The 25,663-nt window shown below is 32.9% G+C and overlaps 3 protein-coding genes across 5 annotated transcripts; all 3 read right to left on the bottom strand.

The window, feature by feature from the left end:
• Positions 1–3,675: 3,675 nt before the first annotated feature.
• LOC25485491 (uncharacterized) lies at positions 3,676–5,752 on the bottom strand. Of its 3 annotated transcripts, none has more exons than XM_024771773.2 (4): positions 5,587–5,752; positions 4,846–4,965; positions 4,677–4,743; positions 3,676–4,463 (listed from the first exon to the last, which is right to left on the bottom strand). In XM_024771773.2, the coding sequence occupies exons 2-4, from the start codon at positions 4,947–4,949 to the stop codon at positions 4,152–4,154; spliced, it is 483 nt and encodes a 160-aa protein (XP_024627541.1). In that variant the 5' UTR covers positions 4,950–4,965; positions 5,587–5,752; the 3' UTR covers positions 3,676–4,151. The 3 variants fall into 3 exon arrangements, with proteins under 3 accessions (XP_024627541.1, XP_013470174.1, XP_039685963.1); XM_013614720.3 differs by having other exon boundaries at positions 4,846–4,996; positions 5,587–5,751; XM_039830029.1 differs by lacking the exon at positions 5,587–5,752 and having other exon boundaries at positions 4,846–5,364.
• A 4,160-nt stretch (positions 5,753–9,912) lies between these two features.
• Positions 9,913–16,428, bottom strand: LOC25485490 (50S ribosomal protein L15, chloroplastic). Its single transcript, XM_013614719.3, has 4 exons — positions 16,268–16,428; positions 15,850–16,189; positions 14,723–14,874; positions 9,913–10,364 (listed from the first exon to the last, which is right to left on the bottom strand). Exons 1-4 carry the CDS (start codon positions 16,328–16,330, stop codon positions 10,146–10,148), a joined length of 774 nt encoding a protein of 257 aa, XP_013470173.2. The 5' UTR covers positions 16,331–16,428; the 3' UTR covers positions 9,913–10,145.
• Positions 16,429–22,075: 5,647 nt separating this feature from the next.
• LOC25485489 (zinc finger protein JAGGED) lies at positions 22,076–23,035 on the bottom strand. The gene is made up of 3 exons (XM_024775155.2): positions 22,870–23,035; positions 22,617–22,723; positions 22,076–22,218 (listed from the first exon to the last, which is right to left on the bottom strand). Coding segments are annotated over exons 1-3 (252 nt in total). The 5' UTR covers positions 22,872–23,035.
• Positions 23,036–25,663: the final 2,628 nt, after the last annotated feature.

Genomic DNA, 25,663 nt, shown 5'->3' with positions numbered 1-25,663 from the left:
TTTTACTCTGATTTTTATGAGAAATTTTTATATTGGGAAAACGGGGTGTTACAATAACGGAGATAGCTCCAGCTATCCAAGCAACCACCAAGCAACTCACCAAATCAACTAACCCTGAACTTCGTCTACCCATCCATACAGACAGGTAAGCGGTCAAAACCACTGGGGGTAAGTTTTACATCAATCATAATCAATAAAATAAATTTGAGCACATATGAATTGAAATCAATTCCGAGTACTTCACATAAACAGTTAATTCAATATACATATTTACATAACAATCCCCAAATATCACGATCAAGTACTCACCAAACACACTTATCATCAACAAATATCATTCACAATCTCATCACAATCTTCAACAATTATCATTCATATGCAACAATTACGACTCATGTTAATATGCTATGCGCCTAATTCCGACACATACATGCATGTGGTACCAAACAACAACAATAAGATGCCAACCACACATCTTATGTAAGAGTACACCTCCTCTTACGCACAGTTATGTAAAAGTGCACCTCCTTTTACATTTCTCATATGACTCGATATGACAATGATGCATGGACATAAGCAAAGACTCGATAATGCAAACTACTCAACATATACATACACCAACACAATATAAAACTACACCTCCAATTACATTGTTCAACTTCAACAACAATTGCATTATCAAGTATTTACATCCACACAATCAACATGTCATTATTCAATTAAGAGTCATCACCAACATATCATAATTCATCAACATGTATTCATTAATCCACTCCAACTATATCATATAGTTCAACAACTACATACAACTTCTCATAATACAAGTAAAGGAGGAAAATACAACACCTTATGTTAAATATCATATTCAAGGCCTCACAATTACTCACATATCTTCATCCAATCATAACTAACCACAAAAGATTATAAGGTATTTGGCTCAAAGAATCATTTTTGATAAAGTCCGTATCAAGTGGCAAACGACCAACATTGATAATTTTCAAAATAAAGTAATTTATTCAAGATGGAAAACTCACATCTCAATCTTAATCAATCATGTAATCATGAGCTTAAGCCACTTACAAACTATTAGATATTAGTTCAAAGTATAATTTAAGTTCGTACGAGAAAATCCAAGTTCACATTTTCCACGTTCCCACCCGAAATTCAAGTTTAACATGATTAAGATGTTTGACCCACTTTACAAGTCTTGTCTAAGTCTATAAGAACTGTAGACCCAACTTGTAATCCTATTTAGTTCACAAAAGTTCATTTAGACAAAAATCCGAAATTCCCAAAAATTCAAGTTTCAAACGAAAATGGAAAATCACAAGTTCGAATGAGTAAAACATGTTCTAGTAGGTTTAGGAGTCCAAACAGTAGTTAAACAAGTTGAAAGAGGCATTTTACAAAGCTCGGATTGGCCTCTTAAAGCCAGAAACGAAAATCAAAGGTGGCTGAAACTGGGCAAGTTCGCTTAAGCGACCACCTTGTTCGCTTAAGCGAACAAGTTCCAGCGCTACATTAAAAGTTCGCTTATGGTTCGCTTAAGCGACCCAGTCACAGAACCTTCTGTGAATGTTCTCTTACGCGTTCGCTTAGCGTTCACTTAAGCGAACAGTCATAGTTCTGCAGAAAAATATTACGGGTTTCAACCATTTTTCATCCAAAATACCCAATTTTGATCTCCCAATGTCCAAATATGTTTTCAAAGTTTGTTTACAGGTCAAAACAACTAAAGGGGTTCCCAAGAACACATCAAACATGAAAGCAATTGCCATTTGAACATAATTCACCAAATCAATCCATTTTTACAAAACCAACAACAACAACAACAACAACTTATTTCTCATCAACAACCATGATTTATGAACACCAAATCCATGAATGATCAACAACAATATCTCTTAAGCAACAACAACATCAGTTAAACATGATTCTCACCTTAATTCAACAACAACATAGCACAATTCAAAATTTAGAGTACAATTCACAATATATCATTTTCACATACTATGAACATGCAATTTCACCAACAACAATTCAATTATCACCAATTTCATATATTCAAACATATCACCATAACTAGGGCACAAATTTCAACAATCATGAACAAATAATCACTTATTCAATTAAGCACTTAATCATGCAATTAATGAAAAATTACAACTAATTGATTATGTTTGAATTCTAACCCCCTTACCTTAGTTAGCAAAAATCCTAGCTCAAACTTCAATTTAGCTCCTAGAATCACCACCACCTCTTAGGTCTTCAAGTATCTTCTCTTCTAACCATTTTCCTCTTCTCTTGCACTTTCTCTCTCTACCTCTCTCCAAAAATCATATGAAATGAATAATGAATGCTATTTTCTCTTAAGACAAGGTTTATATAGGCTATTTTCAAATGGGCTTAACCCTAATGCCTTAGTGGGCTTAACCCACCCAATCACAATTCTAAAATGTTTCTACACACTTAACGGTAAAATACTAACAAAGGTCACTTACCAGCTCACAACTATTTACCACACTAGTAACTTAGTAAAAATAATGGTTCTCACTTGAAACACTAAAATAATCTTCACCAAAAATTACTAATTTACTCTTACTCACAAAATGGCCAAAATACCCCTGAGTCCAAAATGACTAAATTACCCTTCTAACACGAAAATTTATGAAAATGCACCTAATGATAAATATTCACACACAAGCACATAAAACACATATTAAAAATAATTAAAATAATTCTAACGAAAATCAGGTTGTTATATGAGTGAGGACAAAACACGCTGAAAAGACTCTTGTTAGTTTGTGGGGTCAGTCGGCAATCCTAAAAGCAGTCTGAGATGTTACAAGTAGCGTACACTCTACCACTCAAGTCAACGAGAAATTGCAGTGACTGTATGTTTGTAAAGTAGTGGGAGCAGATCAACGTCCAAGTTAGATCATGCAGTTATTCATCCTATCCTATGAGGTACATTGTATGCTTATTTTATCGGGCTTATAGAGTTGACGAAGAAGGCTCGAGAGAAACTTTAGCGAGTAATTTGATCTACGAGATGGCTTGGATAGTTGTTAAGATGTTATGACAATTCTTTTTTTATATTTTTGTTAACATCGACTCTTTTGTTGAGTGAAATCTATATGACTATTACGCTTTAAAAATGAGTTCATTAAAAATGGTGAGATCCATATAAATTTCACATAATAAAAGATAGAGTATTAAAAGAGTGTTAGGAATAGAATATTCATAGCATTTCTCTATTTGTTAAATGTTTCAAAAAACGAGCTCTTGAAATGTATCGAACAAAAAAAAATGTAAAATATCATACAAGTACTACTTGGAACTACAAGGATTTTTTTGATCTCTGCAGGGACGACTTGTAGTATATCAAAGATAAACAGCAAAATTATTAACCGTCATAATTGTGGTAGGTTTGGGAGTACCAGAAACCGGAAAAAAGGTTCCAGTGATTGGGAGAGCCTAAATTTTGCGTTAAGGGTAAGCTAAAGCCCACAAAGCGCACATGACAAGGGAGCCTGATGAAGAAAGAATCTCACACCGTCATAAGACAAAAGTAATGAAGAATATAAAAAGGAAAGTAGTAAAGATCAATCTTTTTCTATTTACACACGAAAAGGACTTGTTCATGTCATTCAAGATTTCAAGTTGCTAAATATATTCATCAATAAGAATTCTCAAACAAACATTTCTTTGTACAAATTTTCCTTTTTAAGCCGGTAGTTACAATTACAATTCATAGGACCCATAAAAGAAAATCAAAATGACATATCTCCATCCCCTAATTGACTCTTCTTCTACTTACAAAGTTACAAACAAGAGGATGGTTTTTAAGACACTAGTACAAGAAAAAAGGGAAATTAACCCTCAATCTGCAACCTTAACCGAATTATTTAGTCACTATATACGGTATACTACTTAAACAAGAGACACACTATTGACATTTACATACACTGACTGATTAATTCTCAACATATTTACAAACAAACAAGTGACAAGCTAAAATTTTAACTCTTTTACTCTTCAAACTAGGACATTCAAAATTCCTTTCCCGTGGCTCTTATATGGTGGTTGTTATATTTCTGTAGTAAACTGAAATTCTAGTGTCAAGATGTGTGTATTATGCTGCTGTTGTTCTAAGCCAGAGCAGCGATGCTGCAATTTCGGCTGTCCCTGTCAAGGCAATCGAATCCTTCGACTCTCACCGCCGGATTGTTACCAAAATTGGCCCGAACACATCCTCCCTTCCTTGCAGAAGATGGGGGAGAAGGTGGTAGACCGGATGGGGCAGGAACCACCACCCATGACGATGGTGAGAAATTCTCATCCCCGAATCGAGCATCCTGAATTAGTGGGTTAGCTACTCTGCTCGGCGGCGACCCACAGAAAAATGGGGGTGGCGACGAGGCTACTGGAGGACTTAATTGTTCCCTATCAAAATCATCATCCTGCAAATCAGCAAAAGCACAGAACAGAACAATTCAATCAAAAAGCACAATAATCCAAGCTTATTTTAACAAGTAACAAGTTAACATTAACCAATGTTCAAATTTTAACCTAAATTCATATAAAATAATAGATCAATTATTCCAATTTTAACCTAAATTCACATAACCTATAACAAATTAACAACCAAAGGAAAAAATAGAGGAATTATTTACCTTGGTGAGAATTGTGTCCAAGGGATTTGACGCAGATGAGTTTGAATCACACGGTTCAACTTGGCAACTGCAGAAGACGAAAAGCAAAAAAATACAAAAGATCAATAAAATTGAACCAAAGCAAATTAAAAGAGAAAAGAAGAAAAAAGAGAGAGAAATGAAAATTTACCTGAGATGCCACCGGAAGGATCTGCTCGGGTAGTCGTTGACGGCGAAGTTGAGGAGTCCGACACGGCGGGGCTTAGGGCAAACAACGGATTCTCTTCCGTTCATCTTTCTTAAAAATTTTCTTTTCGAAATTTGTATATATCAATTAAAATCTGTTCATCAGCACAGATACATACATAGCAAAACCAAAATTCAGAACGAGATATATAAATCAAGTTCTGATAACAAATAACAAAAATTAAGCAGAAAAATCACGCGTTTGAATCTATTTAAGCACGTTTATGAGATGAGAAACGTGCATGGACGAAAAAATTGTAACAGCTCAAGGTTAAGATCTGGTCAAATTTGAACATAAGCAAAATAAATTATAAACACGTTTTATAAATTTTCTTAACCGCTTAGCTCTAATCACCTTAATTATTATTGTTTTTTGGTTAATAACAAAAATAAAGTACAGATCTAACAAAAACCATAAAATTAAAACAAAACTATACCGTTAAACTAACAAATAAAACCAAAATCAAGTACAGATGAAAAATAAAATTTCAACAGGAAAAACGGATCTGATTAAGTTATAAAGATGAGTATTGATTTTCTAGATTAAAAGTTGAATATATGTGGAGAAAATGGTTTAGAAATAGAAATAGAAATAGAAATAGAAGAAAAGGAAAACGGTTATGTGGTTGTGTTGAATATAAAGATGAGTGTTAATAGATCTAAAAGAGAGAAGCAGTAGAAGTACCTTGTGTTGAATGTATTTACTGTACAAAGCTATTGAATTGAATTGAATTGAATAGAAATTGAAATTGAAATGAAAGAAGAAAGTAAAGAGGAAGTTGTGTGGTTGTAGAAGAAATGAAGAGGTGCAGGTGGAACTGCAAGCGAGCTTGGGTTTCAACCACACTTGTTCCTTTATATTTAAGTGTTTGTTTAATAAAAGATTATTTTAATATTTGATTAATTTAATTGTAAGAAGATATTTTTAGTAATGTATGGTTAATTCATGCGGGCGGTGCCTCCCGCGTAATATCACATCGTTTTTCGCACCCACGATATTAACCCATTCTATTCCTATCACAGTAGTAGTAACACATGATAATATACTATACTGTTCTAATGTCATGTGGCCTTAACGTGACTGTATGATTCGAGATTTTTATTTAATTAATTTTAAATTAAAGTATAGTAGAATAGTCATGTGATGATGATGTAAGGGATTATTATAGATCTGAAAGAAAGTATCAAAGGATCCGTTGAGAATGAGTCTAGTTGTATTGTATGTATGGTGGAGCGTACCTTTTACAAAGGACTTCAACTAACATAACAACGTTTCATTTTATTACATACCTACACTACACGTGGCAAACTCTTTGATGTTTTGAATAATTGGAAAGAGTCGGCAAACTCTGAATTGAAATACTCATCAGGCATGGGCCGGCTTGGCCCTACCATTCTTTAAAATTTTAGAAAAATCAAACTAGTTCATTTTAATTTTAATGTTTGTTTTTCAAATTTAGTCTTATCAAAATTTCAATTTGTAGTGTAATTTTTAATATTTTATATGGTTTTAAAATATTACCATGTCTTACAATCTCCTTATTATTGGGAGCATTTAGATGAAAATATTACTATGTCTTATACGTAGTAAACAATTTCAACTATTAATCGATTTGGGATTTACATAACTGCAACCATTGATTTAGATGAGATTATTGAGGTACACTACCAAAAAAAAAAATAGATGAGATTATTGAGGTCACACTAGCGGATTCGGTTATGATGCATATGAAAATTCTTATGCACCCTGCATAAATTCAGAAATGGTTTCTGTGAGTTGTATTCCAAAATCATTAGTGTATTTAATGGTTTCCAACACCCTGCATAAAATTATAGTATATTTTGTATAAAATTATGTCAAAATCATTTTGCTATGAAAATGATTTCTGTAAGTTGTATTCCAAAACCATTTCTAGATTTATGAAGTGTGCATAAGGATTTCCTTATGCACCATAACCGCACCCCACACTAGCTATCGAAACTCATTTTTCACCAAAAAAAAAAAAAATGGTTTCCTAACATGAGAACCTTCTTATGCTCCAAGCCAACAATTTGATGAAATAGTCAACCTATCAAAATTACCCACTCTCCAATTTGATGTCCAACAAATCCCCTCGTACGGGTCAATACTTTAACTATTATTTTACTTTTCATTTGGTAAATAAAATCTTTAAGTTAATTTTTTTAAAACTTGAACAGACCGGTAACTAGGAACTAGGAAAGTCATTCTTGAATAGTCGAAATGTAAGTCAACCTGATAATGGATTATATGATCTCAACATTTGTGATTGAGCATTCGTTTAGTCATAGCCACAATATATATTTATATAAAGTGAACTTTGAATCTTATACTACCTTCATCTTTAAGTATATGTCTGTTTTGAAGAAAATTCTTGTCTTTTTTATCCTTAAATTTTTTTACAATATTAATTATTTATTTACCAAATACATTGAATTATTTCACATTTACTTATTAACTATTAAGGATGAATTCAAAAACAGGATATGCTCAATTGATAAGTTTTTATACTATTACCAATTTTTTATTTATTTAATCAATGAGATCTTATATTTAAAAACATATGTAAAATTAGTTAACTAGACTTAGTCATATGTAAAATTGTTTAAATGTGATAAAAAAAAAAAAAAAAAAAAGGAAAGAACGACACAAAACTTGGTGCCCCATATAGGTAGTATACAAATTATGTTCTTTTTCTGTAAATACATCTATTGTTTATGATTGATGTGTTTGCTGCGACTTGCCAAGGATCCAATGCACCAATCTCTAACATTGTGGTTTTTGTATAGATTACATCTTACCAAAAATCAAGAATCTTATTTAAATTTTAAAAAATAAAATAGAAGACATGCGAGACAAGGATCTTTTCTTGCATCTATGCTTCCCAATAAGCGGGACACAAACTATATTTCCATCCCTCAATAAAGAAATGCAGTCATATTCTCAATGAAACGTGTCAAGATTTTGCAAATTGATGTACCTTTACAAATCTAAATAATTGATAAAGTTTACTGCATATATTCTTTCTTTTATGAAAAAATTTAAAAATTCCTCTTGACGTGGGTTTACCATCCATCACCAATAAGGAATGAGTTTTAGCCTATGTTTGATTCCATGTTTCGTTCTATCATAATTGATTATGGAAGTGTAAAGTTGATTTTGGTATATTTGGTTTCATGCGTGTTTTTGCTAAGTTTTTGGTAGTTGTTACTTGTTAGGCTGTTGGAAGTTTGCTGTTTGCTTAGGCTTGCTGTAAGTTTCTTTTCAGCTGTTATAAGGTGTTGGTTTGTGCTCCTTGGCAGCAGTTTTGGCGCCCACGTTTTGTGTGGTGTGGCCGGTTTTAGCCAGCTCCTATTTGTATTCCTCTTTGCCTTTTGCACTTCTTGTGCAAAGCTCTTATTGATATATGCTGTTTCAAAAAAAAAAAAAAAGCTAGGACTTGTAGTTTATGAGTTAAATGTATGGTCACAAACATTGGATTGGACAAACGTGCCCTTAGATTCAAAATATATAGTCAAACGATCATAAATATCTAATTAAAATTGGATTGGACAACTTGTATTTCAACTACGTAAAACATGTTTAAATTACAAAGTTGAAATATGTATCGTTCCATCAAAATCGGACAGTTGAGATTTGTGACTGTGTGAGTGCATGTAATCCATATTCAATCAACATCTTCATTAAAACTGCAAAAGTAGCTGAGGGGGTTGAAGTTAGGCTTCAATTCGGTGAAAAGGACGATTTTAGTTGAAAGGATATTGACACACTTTAGGTCCCGCAACCAAACATGGTATTAATACAACAGCTATATCACATTATAGGCTTGGGGGATAATAGCTCTAAAACGATAGAATAGATCCAAAATCAACGCTAATGAGGAAACATTACAAACGTTCAATCCATGCCTGTTTGTGGTTAGGTTTACAAAATCATCATGGAGTCATATGCAAGTTAGTTACAAAAATCAAGTGCGTGTCTTAGAGGGAATAATAATACTAGTTTACTTGCACATGCTTTATGACCCAATATATTAAAGCATGACTATGACATCTCAAATCAAATCGATTCATTTTGTTGACCATTTTTTTTTTTCATACACATTTCAAATGTGAAAAGTCGTAGGTCTTCCACTTTGAGATGATTGCGTAATTTGGTCAGCAACAAAGTCAACCAAAAGATGTAAAAAACGACAACAAAATGAAAAGGAAAGAAAATATTTTTAAGAAAACAGCTGTCAAGCACCATGTTTTTTTGAGTTGCTAGATCTTTTATTTGGCTTAAATATGTCTTTCGTCCCTGCAAATATAGACTATTTGAATTTTCGTCTTTGAAGTTATTAATCCTTCAAATCTACCCCTACAAATATTAATCATTTGACTTTTGGTCTTAATTAGATTTTTTTTTTGCTGAGATGGACTGTTATTAGCGACGTGGTGCCCATGTGACAAGTGATGATTGGGCGAGGTGGTTTGCTTAAATAGGTCTTTCATCCGGCAAATATAGGTCATTTGAATCTCATCCCTGAAGTTATTAATCAGATGTAATTAGGACCAAAAGTCAAATGATTAATATTTGCAGAGGCAGATTGAAAGGATTAATAACTTCAAGAACGAAAAATTAAATGGTCCATATTTACGGGATGAAAGACATTTTTTATTTATTCAAAGTATACAAGAAAAAGAGATGGAAAAAAGTAGATCTATATTTGGAAGGAATTTACAGCTATCATCACATTGCAACTGTCAACACGTATTATGCCATAGTCGGCTAAGTAGTTTTCCCCTAACGCAAGGGTCCAAAATTTGGAAATGAATTTGCATCAGCATCATTGAATAGTGAAATAAGGCACCGAACCAAGAACTTTCGGTATCCACCTTGTACAAGAAACTACGGAATATCTTAACCAAATTACACCTTTTTTGATAAAGACACAAGAAGTCACCTTATTATAAAATTAAACACACTACTACCAAAGGTTTCCAGCACAAATTGACAAGCAAAAAATGCACTCATTTTTTTATTTTTCAAGATATTTTGATGGCTAAACAAAATGTAATATGATATACAACATTAAGACTTTAATTAAAACCAGAACCAAAGAAAACTTCAATACAAAAAGGAGTTTATGGATCGATTAACATAATAACTAAATGAAGCCTTCCTAAAGAAGAAACCAATTCGTTGACGATGATTGATGATGATGACATACAAGTGTTGCATATTTAAACAGAAGTTGGTTCAGAATCAGCTGCTTCTCGCTTCTTGGCAAAGTATTCATCGGCACGTGCAAGATTTTTGGCAACTGATGGCTTAACCCATTTCTTACGGCCAGGAATCACAGTGATGGAACAACCAGCAGACTCAAGTTTCTCCTTTGCTGATGTGGAAAAGGCACCAGCTTTTATTGTCAACTTCTTGCCTAGTTCTCCTTCCCCCAAAACCTGAAACCAGAGCACAACAAACTATTATTTTCATATTTTCTTTTTAAAAATATATTTTTTACGTGTTCTTGATCCATTGTGACGAAAAGTGTGGAACTTCGTGTTCAGTGCACAATGCATGACTAATTAGAAGTATACAACTTGCTTAATGCTAGCCTGTATAAGTTGTTTGAAATTGAAACTATGTTTTTTGCAAATATTTTCCTGAGTTTATGAGGAAACCAGAAGAGCTCTTTCAAATAATGACAATTGTAGCAACAACCACCACCATGCCTTTTCCCACTTGGTAGTGTATTATATGTTTACAGATAACGAATACAATAAAACTGAACCAACGAAATTCATGATGCTACAAGTAGAGCAGTAATTTTCCAGAACATGCTACGGTTTCTTTCAACCGCTAAATATCACTTTAGAAATGAATTACTAGTATTCGTAGATATGAAAAATAATGGTAAAGCTGTAATATCTTGTATGTGTATGTTAGAGTATCTTGAAGCATCTCATATGATTAATTTCTTATCTTTTAACACTCCCTCTCTAGTTAGTATAAAATCTCAACACCTCCCCTCGCACACTCATGGCTTAATATTTGGAACGTGGACAAACGAAGGCTTCCCAGATAGAGCTTTTATAGCTTGGGCATTCTTTACCTTACAAACTGGTCTTGTCGGTTGAGTTAGGCTAAAATTCTAAATAATATTAGAGTATACTCTAAATACGCTGTTAGCCACCCATATTTTCCACGAACCAATCTCAATAGCCTTGGGCATGAGGGGGTATGTTGGAGAAAAGCTCAAGTCACAAGCTGCCTAGAGATATGACCCATAAAGCTTACGGAATTTGGATAGTTCTCATTTTACAAGTCAGGCTTTGTGGAGTTGAGCAAATCTCAAAAATCTAAAAACTAAATCATTACATGGTTTAGCAGGATTGCAGTACTTCCAAAACTGACTAGAACCATTGCAAGCAGCATCTTCAACGTTTAAAAGCTTATTGAAACCAGTGTATAGAGTGCTAATTAAAAACCAAAATATCGAGGTTTTTTTATAGAAAATAATCATTTGACAATGATACTGCATTGTGACAGGAATTAATGCATCTCTTTACTTGTCCCAAATGGAAAACTATAAACAAAAAAAAATGATCTGTGTTTGGCCTCCAATAGTAAAGATATGGAAAAGGCCCATCACCTTGTATCGTAGAAAATCAAAATAACATAGTAAAGATCTTTCGTTAAAGAAAACATAGTAAATAATGGATAAAGGAAATGAATAAAAAATTCAGATATTTGGCTCCAGAACCAAAGGGCACTGGCCACAGACTAATTTTTGCTTGAAAAATCACCATAAGACTGTTTTAAAGACACTCAACTGACAGTCAATAAAACATAAGACAACTGACCATGAACTAATTTATGCCTAATGGCTAATAATGGTTAAAAGAAATAGAAAAATGATAATCTAAATACAGTCTAAATTGAGAAAATAAAATGCATAACTATACATGATTTATGATGTTCATGATCAAATGGAGAAATATTCAATAAAAGCCAGTATTTTATTAGAAGATACAGGGAATTCTCCCTTGATTACAGCTTGCATAATTCAAGTTCTATAAACCTCCCCATGTCCAAGGGGCCTGATAGGGGTCACTGTACTAGAAATTCACTATAAATTGGAAGGAAACTTCAAGGAAAATATAGACCTGAAGAAGAAAATTACAGAGAAGCCAACCCCTAAATTCCCCAATATTTGGCTACCTCTTTCCGCCCGCCCCTCAAATTCATCATATACCCATTCTTCTCATGATTCCTAGCATCCTCATCCTGCCAATCACCCCATGAAAGCTGTCAATCTGTTATACCCTTCCACTCCTTGTCTAAAAGAATTCTAATTGGTTGCGGCTCCTCCTCCCATGATGCTCTAAATCTCCCCAACGCACCGGAGGCATGCTTCCGAGCATGTTATTTTCCTTCACAATGCTTATAGGAAGCCATCTTCCGGTAAGGCTTTTTGCCGAAACTGAACCATGCAGGAGGCTGGAAGAGCAATTCTCATTCTAAGTTGGTTGGAGGAGGGCCCAACTCTATCAAAATAACAAGATATCTCTCCTTCAGCCTCTTCTTATATATAGACAGCACGCATTATTTCTCTAATAATCCTAGCTCCCACAAACTACAAGCTTAACTCAAACTCCTTTAACTAACTGGTGTATCAATACTCTCCTCTCAAGTTTCACCTTATCCTTAAGGTGAAAAAGATTAATAAACCAAAACAGTCTTGCTGCAGCTAGAATAAGGTATCAATTTGTTGAAAAGCTGAGTCCCTTTTAGCTTGATGTAGCAGTTCGTCCCTTTGACAGTTTGACTCCCAGTCATGCCATAGAACTCTTCGACGCCTGCATCCCGCCTCTCAAACTTCGTCTACTCTACATGAATGATACTTGGCAATGTTCAGTATCTACCTCTTCTTATAAAGGAAGTCTTTTCCATTAATCTGCCTCACATTAATGCATGACCCTATGCGGTCAGCCTCTTTGAAATACAACCCAACAACCCATCTTCATGTTTAGCAACAGCATAGGTCAGAATGTGAACGATGTTTCCCCACAACTTCATCTTCAAGCTCAATGTCACCCAAAGGTTGAAGTTGTGAGATTCTAAACATATTTAGCTTCATCTTTGCCTTTGATATCACCTTGGCTACTATACGAGATTCGTTGTTTGATGGTGGACATTAGGTCTTCATGCGTGTGAGTCAGAGTTTCATAATTTGTAATGGTCTATCATTCAACAATGATGTGACACGTGTTTCTTCCAGCTTTGTTCTTCATTGGTTCCACCCATAAAGACCTCTTTTCCTTTTCATTCCACTTCTGTTAGGTTACCAGATGGTTGACCTTGCAATCCTACTGTCCCCTGTTTGGTAATCTTTTTTATTCTCCTCTACCCTAAGCCGATCAACTTCAACTTCCATGCCATAGTCATTTCACTCCATTTCTTTCACCTCTCTTCTTACTTCTCCATTTTATATTCTTGAATTCTCTCTTTGCTCATTTTCAAACTGACCGACTCTTTTCTTCACTCATCTATAGTTTCTTCCAAATCCATCTCCTCCAATAGTGACCTGTTCAAGGGTAGCTTCAATCTTGCCGTCCTTTAAAAAAAAACTTTTAAATATTCTATCTGGTAGCAGATGCAACAACCTGACCTGTATGTCAAATTGATCCTTGTACTCATGCACAAGCCCTCTTGCTTCATACACAACAAAATACCAAATGGGTTGCAAATCATGGATGGCTGGAAACACCTAATAATATTATGACACATCACCCAAGTCGGGTTTTGGAGCATTGAAACAAAAACAAAGCTTGTCCTTCCATGGCTACACAGATGACTTATAGTCTTTCTCCTTCCAACACCTATTTCATATGAAAATACCTCCCAAACTTGTTGATCCAACACAGATGTATCTTCCCCAACTGAAATTACTTCCTGACCATCCATGACATCCATGTGTGCCTTTATTCTTATTCCCGCCACGTAATCTTCAATGATATACCCCCAACTCCTTGATGGAGCCTTGATACCAATAGACAGAAATTGATATTTTAATTAAATGTACATTTAGGGAAAAATTCCTTGTATGGAGAACTACAGAACTTCAAAGGTATGCAATCTTCCCTACTTCCTATATCCAAGGACCTCCGACTAAACTAAAATGACAAGATATCTCTCCCTTTCAAGTCTCAGCCCTCTTCTTATTTATAGACTACGTGCCTTATTTCTCTTGTTGAAAATATGTTTAGGATCTTTGTGATTATTATAGATTAACTGTAGGCATAAATAAGAATAAAATTGATCGTATTTATATTGTAATTATTTGTTTGAGTCTTACAAAATGGACTCCATCATGTAGTTGAGAAACACGGTTTCAACATCTCTAATATCCCGACATCCATTAGCAAACTTTTAACTCTTTCAACCAACGGACCTATATTCCAACTTTACAGTTTCAAATTCAAACCACAAACACAGCCACCAAAATATTACGTTTGAACTTACATATGTATCATAAACAAACAACATATGTCTGAGCTCAACCAAAATTCTCTGATTAAAGGCATTATATGAAAATTTTAAAGAAAGTAACTTTATTCACGATAGACAAGGGACCTCATATGAGAATTCTTTCTTGATATATGGGGCACTAGGAAAATTAACCATCCTCATTTGTTTTTAAAAGTGAAACATCATAATACCTCTAGACATCATGAAAACAATCACAGAAAAGAACATGTAAGACAACAACTAAAGGAAAAAATTAGATAGCCATAAACCAACAAGTATTTTGTACCTTCAATAGAAGTTTCCGTTCCCTTCCTGATGGGTTAATCACACGTTTCTCCGTCAGTGTCTCCAGAGACACCTCTTCCCCTTCTTGAAATCCAGCATTTTCTATGTCTTTCAGATTGATGTGGACATATTTCGGCAATCCAGCATGCATACCTTATTATGGTTTTTTTATATAAATAAAAGAAAAGAAGGAACATTAAAACATGATTCCAAGCGAGATTTATGCGTATACTAAATAAATTAAGAGAGATCCTACGACAAAGAATGAAAGAAAAGCCTTTGATAAAATAATTGCTTTTGAAATGAAATCATGGAAGGATATAAAAGAATAAGGGGAAAAAATATACAATAAGTAAAGATGTCAAGCATAATAAGAACTGAGGAAGCGAAATTTAGGTATTGGAAGCTTGGTATAATCCATAATGCCATGATTCTCTTTAGACAATAATTACCATTTCAAGATGTCAATAAAGGGAATCGACTATAATTTCTTTGAAAATCAACATATTAGGGATATATACAACATCATATCCGGACCCTGTAATAGGCATACTTCATGACTTTCAAATGTGATGCAGGCACGCAACAAGTATACGTAATCAATCTGCAACCAGGAATCACAATTCTCATCTAACCATTGTTTTTTCTTACTAATGATGTTGCTACAAGTAGCATCTTTCTTGATCACTCCCTAACAGTAGGATCCTAAATTATCCTAATATAATTCAACAAAATCCATATAAACTCCATGTGAAGCATTATGATGCTACAGATAATTCAACAAAACATGGTAAAAAAAGGGCAACCTATTAGTGTGCCAATTATATTCAATCTTGTATTTCTAAGATACTGCTAAAATTTCATGAATATCCGACTTTCAACTCAAACAATTGCATCTCTAACAATTGCACAAAAGCTCCCATTTGGTAGTATATAGACTAAAAATTAACTAATTAACAAAATGTACAATACACAAGTTTGGACATCATTTAAAACTAAGAATATAATTCGTACTGTCAATCAATCATAACCGCGATAATTAAATACGTTATTTTCAAAATCCATAAACAACAAATTTAGCCAACAAAGCAAAAGGTAAATTCCCAAGTGTTGTGTAAGAAGGGATACCTCCTGCAATTCCTCTAAGTTTGGGCAATCGTCGATAAAGCGGCATCTGACCACCTTCAAAACCTCTCATGATACCGGGTCCAGATCGAGATTTTTGACCTCTCATTCCAAAACCACAACTCGCTCCTTGTCCAGCCGCTATACCTCTTCCCTTTCTCTTTGCTCTCTTTCTTGAACCCGGTTGTGGACCCAAATTGTCCAACCGAAACCGAACATTCTCACCGGCTGGTTGTACGGAAGCAGAAACAGACTTATTAATGACAGAAACACGGTGTTTTGTTCGCTGAATTTTGAGACATGGACATAGATATGGTTTTGCTACCAATGTTTTCACATTTCCCTACAAATATAAATTCAATGGTGAAATTGTGAATTGCGGGAGAAAATGAAATGAAAATGGAAATAGAAATAGAAATACCTTGAATGGAGAAGCGAGAGAGGGTAACCAGGAAACAGGAATAAGAGAAGCAGCAGCACTCATGTCTCTCTACTATGTCTATCCGTTCTTCACTCTATCTATCAAAATGGAACAGACGGATAATATTGTTGATACGATAAACCCCCCTAAACAATAGAATAACGGTCTAGATAAGACTACAACACTTTATTATATTTTTCCTCAAAAAAATTATCACTTTATTATTTTTTATAGAGGGTTTTATTATTGGCAAATTTTATGGTATACCCAACATTTTGAGTGTATCAGTACACCAAAACATTAAATCAATAATTAAATTAGTTGTTTTTTTGAAGAAAAAAGATTTATTTTCTATCATTGACAATTATAATAATTAAATCTTATTTACCAAAAGCGTCGATGAAATAAAATTTACTCTTTTGAATTTTTATTGCCATAACGAAAAATATTGCTTATTTTTTATGAGGAAATGTTAGAAATTTAATATAATTCTTATAAACAATGAAATTATGTTTTTTTCTCATGAGATGGTGTTTTCTAAAATATAAATATTGACAAATAGCTACTTATTTCATAAAATGATTGTTAATTTATAAATTTATATAGCAGGAGTATCGGTACACCTCAATTTATGAGGTGTACCGTAGAAGTTCCCTTTTTATTCGGGTATTAATATGAACTTTAAAACTAAGTTAAAGGACCAAACAACTTTTTTTTAATGTTAAACTATTTTACATATTTATATTTCAAGATGAGATTTGTTTGGATATGAAACTACTAGGGGATAGATTCTATAAATAGATAACACATGGGAAATACATTGGAGAGTGAAAATATTTGTGAGTCTCTTGTTTATAAAAAGAAATTGAGAAATTTGCATAAATTATGTTGTTCTTAGAGAATTTGTTGAAGCTAATTTCTTGTAACCTCTTTTATACCTCTTTCCAATAACCATATACCCAATTCTTAGTGTGTTTGTTATCTTGTTGTCCTTACTTTGTTTGTGGATATGTTTTGCTTAGATATAAGATATGTTGTTGTTTCCTGAGGTTGTTTTAGATTTAGTTTCTGATGTCTTTTGCTCCACATATTTAAGTTTATTTACTTGATTTGATTTACAAAGTTACGATAAAAGGTTTCCATCGTGGGAAATTTTTCAAGTCAGCACCTCGATACTAAATTTGACATCTTCGTGATGGAAGAAAGCTTGATTCCACATGTGTGTTTTGAAGCATTGAAGGGTGGGGGTGGTGTCAGTCAACCTAACATGATTAGAGAAGACCGAGATGATGGGTTAGACAAGATATATCGTTATCTGGTGCCTCTGAGATAAGTTGTTGAGAGAGGGAGTCATGAAGTTGAAGATCATGACGATGATGTGTTTTTCCATAGGCCTAGTGAATTTCAATAGATGTTAAACACTTGTGGGTCTGAATTTGATGTGAAGAATACTCAAGATCATCATGGAGAGACAAAAGTAAGAATACTCAATTTTTTCACAAGATGATAAGGTAATAGGTAGAGATACTTAAGTGTATGTTTATACAAGTTAGATAATTATATTGTAATAGGTAGAGATACTTAAGTGTATGTTTATACAAGTTAGATAATTATATTATTTTTGATCATGTATTAGTAGCTAGATAAGACTCACATCGTCCGACTAAGTTATGTGATTTTGGGTTGGTGCATAGTGACGTAGACGTAATACGTTGATATACAATACAACATATGATGTGTAAAATATAAGCCCAGATAGATTGTGAATTTTATAATCCAAAAAACATTAAAAATGCTTCAAATTATGATTCAAATGGGGATAAAATAGACGAAACCGAGGACGGGCGCGAGAAGGGTGGATGGTGGGAAAATAAATTCTTTACATTCATCCCCAAACAAATTGAATTCTTTTCACTTTAGTCTCGGCACTATGTTATTGTTTCTAAGATGGGTCTAGAGTTTATTTTTAATTTTGTAACCTATATGAAGCATGAATTTTTTAGGGGATGTAGCATTACTAATTCTTAAGTATTAAAAGAGTAAAATACATAATTGAAAGTCCTTAACTCTGGTTCATGTGTTAAACAAATGATTGCACTTCACATTGGCCCATTCAATTGTGAAAGCTAAAATCAAATAGGAAAACCCATGTGTGAAAGCTAAAATAAAATAAAATAAGTACACTAAAAAATATTGGAACATCATGAATCATAATTTGAAACGGAAGGAACCAATTGTTGGTCTAGAGTTGATATCAGGAGTTTTATTTCTTCGAAATTACTAGTAATTTAGTTAAATTTGATTGTGTGGTCTATTTGAAGGTTCCCAAATGGATCTATTTTCTTTGAAAAGATAGTAATTGTTCAGCAACTTACTCCATCCGTTTCAAAATATAAGCAAAATTCATTTTTTAGGTTCATTCATTTAATGATGTATGTGGTTATTAAATGAATGAACTAAAAAATAAATTTTGCTTATATTTTGAAACGGAGGGAGTATGTAAAAAATAAGTGGAAGTGGTTTTCAGGTAAGGTAAGACTTCACGGAAAACTTGTTATTATGTACTCCCTTCATCCTAAATTGTATGTCACTTTAGAAAATATATTTATCCCAAATTGTATGTCGCTTTACAATACCAATGAAAAATTAATGTTATTTTTCCTATTATATCCTTAATTATTTATTACTCTATCTTCTTTCAATTCCTTCATTTATCTTTCCCATATCATTTATTGAGGACAATTTTGTAAAACAACTCATAATATATTTTTCCCACACAATATTAATTACATTTCTTAATATGTGTAAAATGTCCAAAACGTCATACAATTTGGGACGGAGGGAGTATTTGACCCCACAGAGGTTTGTGGTGTTGACCAGGACGGATCGGTTGTGCATATAGTTTGGTTGATTACGTGGTACGTGGTTTCCTTGTGACGGTGGTACGTGGTTTCCTTGTTGGTGGTATGTTTTTCAGGTTCTATGATTTTTTTTAATAAACAAACTAGCATTAAAGGATGTACAAGGCTACTCCAAACCCTTACAAGGAAGAATGTCACATGTTAAGCATTACATTACAACTAACTAATACTCCCTCCATTTTTTAACATAAGCAAATTTTGACTTTTAGATTCATTCAATCAATGATGTATGTGGTCTAAAAGACCACATACATCATTGATTGAATGAATCTAAAAGTTAAAATTTACTTATATTAAAAAACGGAGGAAGTACAACTCTGTGAGACCATCTTAATGTGATCCATTATCTCTAAATAATGTCATCCTACACTATGCTTGTTGTGGTTCTGGTTGTTTTACCATTCCCTTACACTTTATCTTTTATCGCTTTGTTTTATGATTTGATGTACTCCTTCTTAAACTCTTTGTACTCCTTGGGTTTTATTATATAACATAGTTACCTTTGGGAGGTGATCTTTGGCTAGGAAGAAAGGGGGTCTGTGTTTGTATTATGTATGGTTTTCGAACTGATAAGGTTTCTAGATATGCGTTAAGAAGAAATTTGATTGATAGTAGAGGCATGATTGATTGTTTGAATATTCTATGTATGAGAGTATACCGGAAACACTCAGCTGGAGTATTCGACTTTTGTTGTGATATTACCTTAATTGTGCAAGCATAGTGTGACACTGACATGATGAGCATATCAAGAAACTAGAATATTCTAATTTTGGTTTGACTAGAGAGAGTGAGAGGTAGATTTTTGGATTTTTAGTTAGAAAAGAAGTATGAAACCACAAAAGTTAGAAAATGGTACAAAAAGCAAGAAATATTAGAAAAATAGAAATGGGATGCAAAAGGAAGTGACACAAACTTTCAGTTCATATCCAACAGCTTGTTTGTTGTTGTACCGAACCAACATATAAAAGACATTCCACAGCTAGAATCCAAAGTAGCTGAGGTTGTGAATGAGCTCAAAAGCTGCAGCACCTAGTTACTGTTGTTGCTATCTCTTCTTTCTTACTCATGATGAGTCATAACCCTAGCTATCTGTCAGCACCTTAATTAATTATGAATCATCTATCTCTCTCTCTCTCTCTCTCTCTCTGGATATACATACATACATTACAGATAGCTAGCGTGTCTTTATGATAACAAAATATCACTCCATTACATACCATCTTGAAATCGATTGATCGTTGAAGGATGATGATCTGGAAAACCTTGTCCAACCGGTGCACCTATGCACGTGTAACTTGACTCACCTCCACCTGCCACATATTGCTGCCCATTGTTACTCATCATATGACTCACATGACGGTAATCGTGAGGAACCAAATGTGGAGGGAAAGACATAGGCCTTGATGGTGAAGAGTACAGATATTGTTGAACTTGAGATGTTGAGGATGATGAACCTGCAGCAGAGAAGGATGTTGGGAAACTCAATGGCATTGTTGGGTGATGATGATGATCTCCTATGTTACCTGCTGGATGATACCCTGCTGTTGCTATTGGTGGATAACATCTGAATATCAATTTCACAAATTCTATCAAATCAAACACTGTATATTTTGTATATATGCATGCTATTGCTAACTGTATTATTCTAATGGAAAAACAACAAGTCTTTCAAAAAAACATGTGAGGAAAAGAAGTTTATAATTTGGAAATAGGATTCCACCCCGTTATGCATTCACAACATTGGTGGCCGTGTGATGTCCTAGTAAAATCAGATTTAATTTTAATTTTATAACTATGATAGTAATATCAAGTTTAAATTAGGATCATCCAACCTCAATTGAACAACCACTCACATGAGATTGCGGAAGTGCTTTGACTACAACACACCCAAGTTCGTTAATTTGATGGTACAAAATATAAAAATGAGTAGTTTAGCCGGTTTGAACTAAGAGTTCAAAAATATTTGGAGGGTTCATATTCAAATCATGATAAAAGTGAAAAATACTAACCTAACAAAGTTTTAGAAGCACTTGTCCTCGACTTCTTTAGACACAATTAGCGTCACATTAATAAAACAATTTTTTTTTAAATGACTGTTAATACAGTTTTTAAATATTAAAAAAATCATTTGTACTTTCTAATAAATACTATGTAATATATTTCCAAATTATTATATCCCACTTTGAATTCTTAATAGGAGAAAACACATCAATAATGATAATTTGATAAAATTATTATTTTCTTTCTACTATTTATTGCATTTTTTAACTTGTATTAAAAATTTAAGTGACATTTATTTCAAAACGGAGAACGTACTAAAGACCAAACAAATAATTACAGATTTTAGTAAATTACTAGTGGTTATGTTTATGATTTTTTTTGGTAGTGTGGTTATGTTTATGATTTAGAAGTGCATACCTTAACATTTTATTTATTTATTATTTACACAAAATGAAAATTAACTATTTTGTGACTTCATTCGACTTTTGTGAGAATATTTTAAAATTGATGGTATGATTTTAAAAAAATAAAGTTGAAACTCTTGTTGGTTATCAGCATAAAATGGCAGTATGCTTACAAAGTCTAGGTATTATATAGATGTTGAAGAAGGTAAAAATAGTAAAAGAAGTAGAAGTGCATACCCTAGGTGAAGGGCAGCTTGAGCAACAAGGTTGTGATCATTACGTAAGAGGAGCTGACGAGCATTGTTCAACTTCTCTGTTTCTTTCTCTGCACCCAAACCAACCACACAACAATAACAAATCAAATCAAACCGAAAAATAATAAAAATATTATTATATCAAAGGTTTTATTGAAATGGAATATTTTCTTTTGAGAAGAAGAAAGTAGAAGTTTGCTCAAAAAAAGAAGAAAGTAGAAGAAGTAGCTAGCCTTGGCGATGACGGTTCATGTGTCCCCCAAGAGCCTGAGACTTGCAGAATTTGAGGGAACAAAATCTACATTCATAGACCTTCTCGTCTTTTCTATCATCATCATCTTCGCCGTTTTCCTTTTCCTTATAACCTGTAACTGTTGTAACCAAATATCCAATTTAAGCAACTTTGATGAGACCCTTCCTTTACCTTAATTAAATAAAGTAAACCAACTTCATTCCCAATAACCCAAAATCATCATTGCATTGCATTGCATTGCATTTATTTATTTCTTATCACTTTACCAACTACCCCTTTCATTTTTTTTCCTTCTCCTAGTATGATATATGCTTAAAAAAAAGTACACAAAGCTAGGTCTAAGAGAAGAAAAAGAGTAATGTATCATGGTGAAAAAAACCATGACCTAGTCTTTCATTTTATTTTCATGGTGCGCTATTGTGAAAATAATAAATTAAAAAAAAAATTATGTTGTTTTGGTTATGTGATTACTAATGAAGAAGAAGATTTAATTAATTAAATAAATTACTGAATTACCAGGTGGTGGGGAGGTGGTGTCAGAAAGAAGTTGTTTAGCATGGTGATCTCTACTAGAGTTGTCATCAGGCAGATTGTTAAGGTCTAATGGATTTCCATCTGGTCTCCTGTAATAATTAACAAAGTCATAAAAGATAGAAAGAGAGAGAGAGAGATAAAAAAAAAAAAAAAAAAGGAAATAGAGTAGAAGTTGAAGAGGAGAAGATGATCAATCTATGAAGGTGTAGTAGTAAGTGGGGGACGGAAGACCTACATGGTGATTGTAATATGATACCAGCAGAAAGAGACTACAGAAAGAAAAAGATATTGTAGAGGCTATAGTTTGAGTGATTGTAGAAGATAAAGAGCTTTGAAAGTTCTCTATCAGTTCTTCTGCTACACTCTCTCTCACTTACCTCCCTTCTTCATCATACACACGCACACACAATATTTATTGAGTTAATCAAACAGTAAGGGACAGTTCTTCTCGTGACTTTAAAAAAGATTAGCTAGCAGCTTAGGGCATGTTTGGTTACATGAGGTGAAAGTTGATTTTGATTCCTTCAAATAAAAAAAGATTAAAAGTTAGTTTATGTTGGCAAAAACGTCATTGTGAAATTAAGGATACTAATAATATTTATTCTTGTTCTCTTGCAAAAACATAATTGAAAAATTAGTTTATGCTGTCTATTGTATTTGGGTTCTTTTTTTCATATTTTTTTTCCTTCACTTTTTATCCGGGATGAATATCTCTTGTACTTATTCTTCTATGATTTTTTTTTTTGACAAATTCTATATAATTGATTTGTCACTTTAAAAAATAAATCAATGAATAATATTTTATTTGGTTGATTTGAAAATACAAAAATAAAGCTATTTATAAAACTGAGTATATGTTGAATAATTGGTGGATCATTTTATATTCACTTCTCGAAAGTAATTCTTATAAAACCAATATGGGTCTTGCATTTTCTATGAGCGGACGGTGAAATATGATCCTCTTCGTAGAAAACATTTTGCTTTTGGTGTGGTCTTCTTGGGTTGATGTTTCTTTTTCCTATATTTCTTTTTTAGAATTTTTTTTTGTGCTGACATTATTAAGTTGGAGTATCATTTTGTCTTCCTTTTAATTTTATTATATTTTTTCTGTTTAAAAGGCAAAGAAATAAAACATTGGTTTTATTTTAATTTAGTTATATACAACTAGGGTGTATGTTTTCGGTTTGGTTTGATTTTTCGGAAAAAATAATCTAAACCGATAAAAAATAGTCGTTTTGATTTTGTTTAGATTTTTGTAATCTTTTTCACGAAATTCAAATCAAAATAATGAAGTATGAGTTTTTGGTATGCTTCAATTGAATTGACATTTTTAAACATTTAAGAAACTTATTTGAAAAAAAAACTATAATTTTTTTTTCTTTTTCAAATGCATAGATTTTCTATACCATTAAAACGTGTACAATACATGAATACAACATACTTATTATCATGCCTTTTCTTCATCAGGATTTGTTTGGTGAATTCTCTAGCTACTTGTATTAGGGTTGAGTTCATATATATTAGATACAGTACTACTTTTCGTATTTTCTTTAAAATTAAATAAAAATAAATAAAAAACTTGTATGTCAACATTTGAAGGAAGAAAAAAAAAGACAAACAAAAAACTGTGTATATATTAGAAAGAAAAGGATGACAATGAAATGTCCAGTAGATATATCTTTGATCATTAAAGGTTGCCCTAAGAATGAAAGATTACGTTTATACCTGAAAGAAACCGAGACACAGGGCATAGGGTACGTATACATTTTGTGTAGTTATTGATTGTGCTAAAAAGAGTTGGGAGGGGAAGGTCGAGAACATGTGATGTATGGTCCACAATAGCTTAATACCTCCATCTTGATGTAAAAGTCTACAACCCCGTAACTTAGACTTATAGCACCAACGATACGTTGCTATCATTAGGGTTTTATAATCTATAAGCTGAGATAGTCTCAACCTCATATGTGTTGCTTTTTTTCTTTGAAATTTGGTATATCTCATAGATGACATATACATAGTCCTTTTCAAAAAAATTATACATTGATCAGAGAAACGGATTTGAATTTCATTATTATTTCATTCTCTGTCATTACTTGATATATGCTGAGATGTATTTCTCGCAAAGAATCGACCTCTAATGACTACTTTATATGGTTGCTTAGTGTTATCCGTATATATATGCAGATTGCAGAAGCAACTATTCATTACTACTTAATTACAGTCAACTTTATAGAGGTGAGAGTGTGTACAACTAAAAGAGTTGTAAGAGTAAATATAAGTACTAGAGCCACTAATGACTCCTTTATATAACCACTGCTTACTAGGTGACTCCTAGAAACTATACACAACGCTTTTCATTTGTTTTTTTTATTTTTTATTTTTAAAGACAAAGCTATATTAATGAATGCTTAAACATATACAACAATCCAGCTGCACAAGAGTGCTAATAGCATTCCTTCAACATGAGCTTTTCTAATCTCCTATGAGCTTTAGCTTTTTCAATTCGTGTTATTTAGCTTTTTCCTAGTAAATATCTCTAGAAGGTGTATATATTGACGTGTAATTGTAGTTATATATACCTGCCCAATAATCTCCTATGAGCTTTTCTAATCTAGTTGATGAGGAGATGGCACCCAATATGAAGGCAGAGTGGGATGAGTTATATTTTAAAAAAGATCAAATGCATTTAAAGATCTTTTAAGTTTTTCATTTTTCTTAAAGTTGTCCTTTAAGTTTCAAAAGTTTCAAACAAGTCCTTTTAGTTTTTGAATTTAGGCATGACAAATGGTGGATAATGCTCTTTGTTGCTATCATCTAAATCATCATCATCATCCTTTAAAAGGACTTGTTTGAAACGATTCAAAAACTAAAAGGATTTGTTTGAGACTTTTGAAACTTTAATGACTTGTTTGGGACTTTTGAAACTTAAAGGACGATTTTGAGAAAAACGAAATACTTAAAAGATCTTTAGATGTATTTGACCTTTAAAAAACGTATGATGTAATAATGTAAAAATTTATGGAACATTC

This window comes from Medicago truncatula, chromosome 1 (genome assembly GCF_003473485.1).
Source record: "Medicago truncatula cultivar Jemalong A17 chromosome 1, MtrunA17r5.0-ANR, whole genome shotgun sequence".
NCBI lineage: Eukaryota > Viridiplantae > Streptophyta > Magnoliopsida > Fabales > Fabaceae > Medicago > Medicago truncatula.
The sequence above is the reverse complement of the archived record's forward strand: the minus strand, read 5'-3'. Positions and strand labels throughout refer to the sequence as shown.

What these genes read in the sequence shown, in the direction of transcription:
- LOC25485489 (XM_024775155.2), bottom strand. An exon ending in CACCACCTCCCCACCACCTG is followed by an intron (nt 22,219 to 22,616) that starts GTAATTCAGTAA and finishes TGGTTACAACAG; the next exon opens with TTACAGGTTATAAGGAAAAG.
- LOC25485491 (XM_024771773.2), bottom strand. Translation starts at nt 4,949, where the DNA reads ATGAACGGAAGAGAATCCGTTGTTTGCCCTAAGCCCCGCCGTGTCGGA. An exon ending in TCCTTCCGGTGGCATCTCAG is followed by an intron (nt 4,744 to 4,845) that starts GTAAATTTTCAT and finishes CGTCTTCTGCAG; the next exon opens with TTGCCAAGTTGAACCGTGTG. An exon ending in TGGACACAATTCTCACCAAG is followed by an intron (nt 4,464 to 4,676) that starts GTAAATAATTCC and finishes GCTGATTTGCAG; the next exon opens with GATGATGATTTTGATAGGGA.
- LOC25485490 (XM_013614719.3), bottom strand. Translation starts at nt 16,330, where the DNA reads ATGAGTGCTGCTGCTTCTCTTATTCCTGTTTCCTGGTTACCCTCTCTC. An exon ending in CTCTCGCTTCTCCATTCAAG is followed by an intron (nt 16,190 to 16,267) that starts GTATTTCTATTT and finishes TTATATTTGTAG; the next exon opens with GGAAATGTGAAAACATTGGT. An exon ending in AACGGAAACTTCTATTGAAG is followed by an intron (nt 10,365 to 14,722) that starts GTACAAAATACT and finishes CTCTGGTTTCAG; the next exon opens with GTTTTGGGGGAAGGAGAACT.